General features: G+C 32.7%; 1 protein-coding gene across 2 annotated transcripts in view; it reads left to right on the top strand.

Annotated features, from left to right (window-relative positions):
* LOC137646105 (protein CREBRF homolog) overlaps positions 1–10,371 on the top strand; it is a 37,091-nt gene that overhangs the window by 3,883 nt on the left and 22,837 nt on the right. For both annotated transcript variants that reach the window (XM_068379299.1, XM_068379300.1), the window contains exon 2: positions 8,238–8,293. In XM_068379299.1, coding sequence (XP_068235400.1) covers positions 8,268–8,293 — 26 coding nt within the window. In that variant the 5' untranslated portion in view covers positions 8,238–8,267. The remainder of the gene's footprint in view (positions 1–8,237; positions 8,294–10,371) is intronic.

Below are 10,371 nucleotides of genomic sequence, written 5' to 3' on the forward strand. Positions count from 1 at the left end.
TACTATATTTTCAAGTGATGCAGACCAACTTATATACAAACATTGGTATTAATTTGTAAGGTATGCATGTCTGTCTTACCTGCTCAGTACTTGTTTATTTAAAGGTGTGTTTACCTATCGTGGTCTACTGATGAAAATCTATTATCATTACTTGCTAAGCTACAACCCTAGTTGGAAAAGCAGGAAGCTATAAGGCCGAAGTCTCCAACGGGGAAAATAGCCCTGTGAGGAAAGGAAACAAGGAAAAATAAAATATTTCAAGAACAGTAACAACATTAAAATAAAGATTTCCAATATAAACTATAATATCTTTAACAAAACTGCGGAAGCAAATATTTCAAGGTCATTGTACTCTGAGGAAATTCGTTATTATGTGCACGTCATTATTAAAAATAGTATATTGTTAATGTGTCATTAACTATGGCTTGATTTCTGCATATGATCTGTGGTTCCTTCCATTGTCATTTGTTAGGGCTTTATGTTGATAAATGATACGAGGTGAGAGTGATGTAGATTTATTGTCGCTCCTCAAGTTATTGACTGGCTATCTTATCTCAAGTTTACTGTGGCTAATTTCGTCTTTTTTGCATAATTTAAGGGCTGCTTTTCTGGTCCTATACTGGAGGGGAACATTACTCTATACAGTCTTATATGTTCTTGTAGTTTATTTATTTCCTTTCCTCACTGTTATATTTTCCCTGTTGGACCCCTTTGGCGTATAGTATTCTGCTTTTCCAACTAGGGTTGTAGCTTAGCTAGTAATAATAGTAATGCTAATTTCGTCTTTTTGCTTACTTTAAGGGCTGCTTTTCTGGTCCTATACTGCAGGGGAACCCTACTCTATACAATTTTATATAATCCTGTAGTTTATTTCCTTTCCTCACTGGGATATTTTCCCTGTTGGAGCCCTTGGTCTTATTGTATTCTGCTTTTCCAACTAGGTTAGTAGCTTAGCTAGTAATAATATTGATAGTGATGATGATAATAACAATAATGCTAATAATAATACTAGGGGAATCCTACTCTATATAGGACTTTTAATAGTTAATTTAATCGTATATATTCCGATGCATTCAGCATTTCACACCACATATTGCTCGTTTATTGTCAAATCCACATCATCGAAGCACTTAGAAAACCAGTCTTCAGATTCCTCTTGAAAGCCTTCATATCTTCAGTCTTTTGGATGGCTAGTGAGAGCTTATTATATAGTCTTTGTATTCTCATTTGTTGTTGGATTAATCCAACTTTTTGTGGCATCAAAGGCTTATGATGATTTATGTAAATCTAATACAAGTATTTCAAGATACACTCGGCCACACTATTCTATGTTATTTCTCTTCCTCTTGTTTTGTTTTTTTTAAGTTTTAATCTTTTATATATGAAAGATTTATTAGAATATTGTTACTGTTCTTGAAATAATTTAATTGTTAAATACTTCTCTTGTAGTTTATTTCCTCATTCCCTTTCCTCCCTGGGCTATTTTCCCCGTTATTAATATTATTATTACTAGCAAAGCTACAACCCTTTCAAAACATTAACAACATCAAAACATATTCAATTTATAAACTATAAAAGGACTTAGGCTATGCAAGCCTGTTCAACATGAAAACATTTGCTGCGAGTTTGAACTTCTGAAGTTGGGAGCCCTTGGGCTTATAGCATCCTGCTTTTCCAACTAGGGTTGTAGCTTAGCAAGTAATAATAATAAGCATCCCACTTTCTTTCTTCCCTGATGATTGACTGGGAGTTGCTTCTCTGATGGCCAAGGAACCCAACAGTATTGATTTCACCCGACCGATTACGAAACATTGATTACACAAAGAAATCTTGGCTTTCGGTATTTTATAGTCCAAATTGACGAGGGTTTGTTGAATTCAGTTGATAATTGTTGAGTTTATAGATTTTATAATATACTTACTTAAAGTTAAAATTCTATACAACAAGCTCCCACTAGACATCCGAAAGGCTGAAGAGATTAAGGTTTTCATTGAATATACAGAATTCTTGGCTTTCTGTATTTTATAGTCTGGATAAAATTGACGAGGGTTCGTTGAATTAAATTGTTAATTGTTGAGTGTAGTATTTTATTATATACTTACTTAAAGTTAAAAGTCTATATAACAAGCTCCCACTAGACTTCCTAAAGACTGAAGATATTGAGACTTTCAAGAGAAAACTTAAGACTTTCTAGGTTTTTAGTACTTCAATAATGTGGATTTGACAATAATCATGCAATATGGTGTATTATATACCAAATAACTAAGAATCTATACGAAAAAAATTAATGTTATAGGTCCCGAGACACCTACAATTACGAATGTATATGATAAATTGATGTAGGTCCTGAAATACATAGGTATGTATACGACGAATTAATGTAGATCTTCAAATACATAAGAATGTATACAATAGATTGATGTTATAAATCCTGAAATACCTAAGAGTGTGGACGAATGAGTTAATGTTGTAGGTCCTCAAGTACCTTAAAAAAAAAAAAAAAAAAAAAAAACATCCCTTAAAGTAAAATACAGTAAGTATTTATGATTTCGTTGTCCGTCCTTTCCTGTGTATTCGTAACCCAGGTATGTAAAGTATATTGACCACACTCATTACTTCTTCCTTGTTTGACTCTGGGAACGTAATAGTTAATGCCCTTCGCACTAAATGTCAGTTTCGCCCTTTGGCTAAACTGGTGGGGTCTTTTGAAAAGGCTGCTTCGTATAGCATATATATATATATATATATATATATATATATATATATATATATATATATATATATATATATATATATATATAAAAGTGTGTGTGTGTATATGTAGAGAGAGAGAGAGAGAGAGAGAGAGAGAGAGAGAGAGAGAGAGAGAGAGAGAGAGAGAGAGAGAGAGAGAAGACATGTCTGATGCCTTTGTCCTGCGGTGGACTAGAAACGGCTGCATTGGTTCTTTTCATTGTTTTGTGTGTATATATATATATATATATATATATATATATATATATATGTGTGTGTGTGTGTGTTTGTGTTACTTTGTTTACGTTACAGACTTATTGGTCCCTTGGCGAAATAGAAATATCTTACATTATATAATATATTCATTTAAACAATTTCTAAATTGTTATATGCATTTGATAACTCGTGGTGTAGAACTAGAATAAATTGCCTTTGCATTTTTTATTCGTTTTTTTTTTTAAACTTTATTTTGTTTAAGCTTCTTGTTTTGATGTTATTCATTTAGTAATGTTGGTTGATATATTACTGTAATGACAATATGTGTGCTATTTTGTTGATTATGAAAGTCGATATGTTACTGTAATTGTATTTCTGTTTCTTAATGAGAAATACCCTTGCAGTAGTCATGAAAAGGTTGGAACAGGTAAAATTGGTGCAACCTCCACCGTATGTGTAAAAGTGGTGCAATCTGTACCGTATGTGTAAGTGGTGCAGTCTGTACTGTATAAGTCGTGCAATCTGTAACATACTGTATGTGTAAAAGTGGTGCAATCTCTACCGTATGAGTAAAAGTGGTGCAACCTGTACCGTATGTGTAAGAGTGGTACAACCTGTACCGTATGTGTAAGAGTGGTACAATCTGTACCGTATGTGTAAGAGTGGTACAATCTGTACCGTATGTGTAAGAGTGGTGCAGTCTGTACCGTAGCCTATGTGTAAGAGTGGTGCAGTCTGTACCGGATGTGTAAAAGTGGTGCAACCCGTACCGTATGTGTAAGAGTGGTGCAATGTGTACCATATGTATTTGACCTTTTTTGTGTATTTCCATGTTTCGTATACCTAGAAAGCGCTGTTTTAATTGAATTCCAGTATTCCATAGTTCTTGGTCTTCAATTCCAGGATTTTTTTTTCTTAATTGAAAAACCTACTTTGAAAACCACTGGAAATGTCTACATGCTAAGTCATCAGCAGGCATTGCCTGGCCCTCCCTGGTCCTCGTTTGAGTGGAGAGAGGCCTTTGACACTGATCATATGTATACATGGACATTCTCCCATAGTTCTTGGTCTTCAACTTAAGCAAGTTTTTTTTTTCTGTTAAAAACCTACTTTAAAAAACTCTGGAATTGTCTACATGCCTAGTCATCAGCAGCCATTGTCTGGCCCTCCCTGATCCTCGTTTAATGGGGTGCCTTGGGTGCTGATCATATGTATATATGGTCAGTCTCCCATAGTCCTTAGTCTTCAACTCAAGCAAGTTTTTTTTTTTTCTATTAAAAACCTTTTTTAAATACCACTGGAATTGTCTACATGACAAGTTATTAGCAGCCATTGCTTGGCCCTCCCTGATCCTCGTTTAAGGGATTGCCATGGGTGCTGATCATATGTATATATGTTCAGTCTCAAGGGTACTATCCTGCAAGCTTGAGCATTGTCACAGTCCCTTGCCTGTGCCATTCATGAGCGTCCTTTAAACCCTTATCGTTAGTGAGAATTTCCGAGTACACAGAGGTTATGTAATTGATGAAATGCCGTACTTGATATCGTAATCTAAGCCTTGTTGTTTGAAAGACTTCTTAATAATTACGTAATGGCAACACGTATCATATAAGCAATTATTATTATTATTATTATTATTATTACTTGCTAAGCTACAACCCTAGATGGAAAAGCAGGATGCTATAAGCCCAGGGGCTCCAACAGGGAAAATAGCTCAGTGAGGAAAAGAAAAAAATAATAATAAATATCTCCTATATAAACTATAAAAACTTTAACAAAACAAGAGGAAGAGAAATAAGATAGGAGAGTATGCTCGAGTGTACCCTCAAGCAAGAGAACTCTAGCCCAAGACAATGGAAGACCATGGTACAGAGGTTGTGGCACTACCCAAGACTAGAGAACAACGGTTTGATTTTGGAGTGTCCTTCTAGAAGAGCTGCTTACCATAGCTAAAGAGCCTCTTCTACCCAAAGTGAAGGTTATTTCCCCCCCCCCCCCCCCAGCTGTGACATATTCTGACCCTCGTCGAAAAGCTTCATGCTCAGATTATGCATCTCTAAATTCAAGCTTCTTTCCCACTGAGAGTTTCAGGTAAACTACTGTATTTTACCCCCCCCCCCCTTCCCAGTGCCTCTGTGGCGTCAGTGAGTTCTATTCCTTTGGCAGCTGAGAGACATTCCTACTGGTTTAAGTAGCACTGATGTCGTGCTCCCTAGAAACGTGACCTATACAGTTTGTTTGCTACTGTAGGATTGGATATTTTTGGAGGTTTGGCACAGTCTATGGGTGTTATGTTCGTAATTAAATTCTATCATTTGTTTTGGTTGGGGGGGGAGGTTGTGGAACCTGTTTGACCACTGTTTGTGAATGTTTTGTTCGAAATTAAATTCTATTATATCAGTAATTTTTTTTTTTTTTCGAAAGGTGAGCCACTGTCTATGGAGCTTTTGTTCTTAATTAAATTTTATATCAGTTATTTTTTTTTTTTGGTGGCTTGGCCATTGTCTGTGGATGTTTTGTTTTAATCTAAATTCTATTATCTCAGTTATTTTTTTTCTGAGGTGGATTTTTTTTTTCTTAATTAAATTTGATCTCAGTTATGTTTTTTTTTATCGTTTGGACCACTGTGGATATTTTGTCCTAAACTAAATTCTATTATCTCAGTTATTTTTTATTCCTAGGCGGGCCACTGTCTATGGATTTTTTTGTTCTAAATGAAATTCTATTACCTCATTTTTTTTTGGGGGGGGGGGGCGTTAAGGGTTGGGCCATGGCTTCTGGAAATTTTCTCTTAATTGAATTTTATCAGTTATTTTTTCATTTTTATATTTTGAAGCACTATGGATGGTTTGTTCTTAATTAAATTGTAACCCCAGGTTTTTCCCTTGTGGGGGGGGGGGGGGGGGTGGTTGCGTTGGGCCACTGTCTACGGATGTATTGTTCTTAAATAAATTCTATCTGTTATTTTTTTTTTTACGTTTTTATGGTTTGAATAAGTCTATGGAAGTTTTGTTCTAAATTGAACTCTCATATCTCAGTTATTTTATCGTTCTTACGGGTTGGACCATTATTATTATTATTATTATTATTATTTCTAGCTAAGCTACAACCCTAGTTGGAAAAGAAAGATGCTATAATCCCAAGGGCTCCAACAGAGAAAAATAGCCCAGCGAGGAAAGGATATAAGGAAATAATCAAACGATATAAGAAGTAATGAACAAATCAAATTAAATATTTTAAAAATATTACCAAGATAAAAACAGATATTTCATATATAAACTATAAAAGAACTTATATCAGCTAGTTCAACATAAAAACATTTGCTGCATGTTTGAACTATTAAGGTTCCACTAATTCAACCACCCGACTAGGAAGATCATTCCACATCTTGGTCACAGCTGGAATAAAACTTCTAGAATACTGTCTAGCATTGAACCTCATGATGGAGAAGTCCTGACTATTAGAATTAACTGCATTCTTAGTATTAATTAAATTCTATAATCATTCCACAACTTGGTCACAGCTGGAATAAAACTTCTAGAATTCTGTGTAGTATTGAACCTCATGATGTAGAAGGCCTGGCTATTAGAATTAACTGCATGCTTAGTATAAATTAAATTCTATAATCATTCCACAACTTGGTCACAGCTGGAATAAAACGTCTAGAATCCTGTTTAGTATTGAACCTCGTGATGGAGAAGGCCTGACTATTAGAATTAACTGCATGCCTAGTATTAATTAAATTCTATAATCATTCCACAACTTGGTCACAGCTGGAATAAAACTTCTAGAATACTGTGTAGTATTGAACCTCATGATGGAGAAGGCCTGACTATTAGAATTAACTGCATGCCTAGCATTAATTAAATTTTATAATCATTCCACAACTTGGTCACAGCTGGAATAAAACTTCTAGAATACTTAGTAGTAATGAACCTCATGATGGAGAAGGGCTGACTATTAGAATCAACTTCATGCCTAATTAATTAAATTCTATAATCATTCCACAACTTGGTCACAGCTGGAATAAAACTTCTAGAATACTGTGTAGTATTGACCCTCATGATGGGGAAGGCCTGACTATTAGAATTAACTGTGTGCCTAGTATCAATTAAATTCTATAATCATTCCACAACTTGGTCACAGCTGGAATAAAACCTCTAGAATTCTGTGTAGTATTGAACCTCATTATGGAGAAAGCCTGACTTTTAGAATTAACTGCATGCCTATAGTCAATTTCTTTTAGCGATGCAGATTTGCACCGACTCGCAGCTGTGCCCTTTTAGCTCGGAAAAGTTTCCTGATCGCTGATTGGTTGGACGAAATAATTCTAACCAATCAGCGATCAGGAAAATTTTCCGAGCTAAAAGGGCACCGCTGCGAGTCGGTGCAAATCTGCCTCGATAAAAGAAATGGACTATAGTATTAATTAAATTCTATCTAAGTTATTTTTTATCTTTTTTACGGGTTGGGCCACTGGTTATACAAGTTATTCTCTTGATTAGAGCCACTTATCTCAGTTATTTTTTCCTGTCGTCTGTTCTCTAGAAGCTAGAACCTCTTTTGGCCTGCTCCTCTTGTTCGAGTGCTTGAGTGAGTAATGGTAAACGAACAGGATATGTCTCTGTTTATCAGATGATTGGTCTATCACATTTGTGTTTACTTGTTTGCCTCTTGTCTTCGATGTCTTCTCGAGTTTTCCATCGAGGGTCTTTTCAATTATTGTTATTTTACACTTATATATTTTAAGGTTTAATTTTAGATTATTTTCAGTTAATGTTATTTTACACTGTGTTATTTTAAGGTTTAATTTTGAGATTATTTTCAATTGTTGTTATTTTACATTGTTGGTTATTTTGAGGTTTAGATTGAGATTATTTTCAGTATTTAAAGGTTTAATTTTATTTTAAGGTTTTAATTTGAGATTCTTTTCAGTATTTTAAGGTTTAATTTGAGATTATTTTCAGTATTTTAAGGTTTAATTTGAGATTATTTTCAGTATTTTAAGGTTTAATTTGAGATTATTTTCAGTATTTTAAGGTTTAATTTGAGATTATTTTCAATTGTTATTTTCCACTATTGGATATTTTAATGTTTAATTTAAGATTATTTTCAGTTAATGTTATTTTTCACTTTGTTATTTTTAGTTTTTATTAGATTTTTTGTCACTTAATGTTATTTTACACCATTGATTATTCTAAATTTATACCGTATTAATATAATATAAACTTTTTTACGTCATTACTCATTAGACAAATTATCAAAGCAACTTTTCTTCTTCTTTTCAGGAATATAAAGAAGTTCTCAATTCCTTGGGTATGAATCCAAACCCTCCACTCCAATGGTAAGTTGATATTTTAATTTTTTTAATTTTTTTTCTAGATTAATTTTCCTCATCTGATATTTTATATTGAACTGGTTCTTGGCACTAAACGCCCAAGAGTATCCATTGCAGCATGTGATACATTAGGAGTCCATTTGGAAAGTGAGCATGTTTTTTTCATGCAATAGAAAGTTTTTTTTTTTTTGTAGATTAATTTTCCTTTTGTAATATTTTATATTAAACTTATCCTTAGCACTTAATGGGCCCAAGTGTATCCTTGCAGCATGTGATACATTAGGAATCCATTTGGAAAGTGAGCCTTTTTTTCATGCACTAGATTGATTTATTTTTTTTATTATTTTTTTTTAAAGATTAATTTTCATCATGTAATGTTTTATATTGTTTTTTTTCTTGGCACTTAAACACCCAAGTGTATCCAATGCAGCATGTGATACATTAGGAATCCATTTGGAAAGAGATCATTTTTTTCATGCATTGGATGTTTTTTTTTTTTTTTTTTTTTTTTTTTTTTTTTTTTTAAGATTAATTTTCATCACGTAATATTTTTTATTGTTCTTCTTAACACTTAAACACCCAAGCTGTATCCAATGCAGCATGTGATACATTAGGAATCCATTTGAAAAGCGAACAATTTCTTTCATGCATTGGATAGTTTGTTTTTTTTATTGCTGATTACTCATATCCTGTTAGTAAAAGATAAGTGGTTTATCTAGTTTATCTGGTTCATGGCCTGACTGAATAAATTTCCTTCCCTTTCTTGGTACATTTAGCCAGTTAGTTGTAGAAATCGAATATGTATATATATATATATATATATATATATATATGTATATATCTTATATATATATATATATATATATATATATATATATATATATATATATATACATAGACATATGTATATATATAAATATATATATATATATATACTATATATATATATATATAGTATATATATACACACATAGACATTATATAAATATATATATATATATATATATATATATATATATATATATATATAAATATATATACATATATATATTATATATAATAAATATATATATGATATACTATATATATATATATATATATATATATATATATATATGTGTGTGTGTGTGTGTATGTATGTATGTATGTATGTATGTATGATGTGCCTATGCAGCTACACAAATAGCTGCATAACGTTGCCTGCTTGAGGTTTGAAAACGCGTGTTCGTGGAATGACCTTGAAGGAGGAAGTCCTATCGATTCCTGAGGTCATGGGGTCCACGACTCCACATCTTGTTCGTGTTGTCTTTTTTTTTTCTTGTTTTTTTTCTTGTTTTTTTTTCTATAGGTTATAGTAAATCGTACACCGTGTTTGGAAGGGAGTTTTCTGTAATTTGTGATTTACAAACAGAAAAACTTAGTCTACAGCCGTTTTCTTGAGTTTATTTAGTAAATATATTATTGCCTTAAGCCTTATAGACCTATTTCAGTAAATGATAGATATTATGGTGTATTTCATAGAATAATTTTTTTTAATGATGTCCTAATCCTGAGGCCTTACTTTACCCTCATCAGGTATTGGCCTATATCAGTAAATTATAGGAAATGAGTGGTAATCTGAGTGTAAATGTTAAGAAATTATTAGAAGATATATTGCCTGCCCTAAGCCTATAAGGGCTTACATCACGTTCGTCTAGAGATAGGACTATATCAGTAAATGATAAAAGTAAGGGCGTAAATGTTTTTTTTTTTTCAATAATTAAAAAAGTAAATTGTTTCCCTAAGCCTAATGTCTTACTTTACCCGCGTCTAGATATACGGCCTATTTCAGTAAATGATAGAAAGGAAGCGGTATTCTTAGAGTAAAGGTTTTTTTTTCTAATTACTAGAAAAATATATTGTTATCCTAAGCCTAAGGCTTTGGGTCAATTCTGTCTAGATTCACTTCCTTGTAGACGTAGGCCTATACCAGTAAATGATAGAAAGTAAGGGCCATTCTTAGAGTAGATAATTATTAATTATTCAATTATTACCAAACCTTTTGGTATGTCAAGTACCAATTATCTCGTTGCATTTAATAATAT

Source organism: Palaemon carinicauda, chromosome 8 (assembly GCF_036898095.1).
Source record: "Palaemon carinicauda isolate YSFRI2023 chromosome 8, ASM3689809v2, whole genome shotgun sequence".
Classification (NCBI taxonomy): domain Eukaryota; kingdom Metazoa; phylum Arthropoda; class Malacostraca; order Decapoda; family Palaemonidae; genus Palaemon; species Palaemon carinicauda.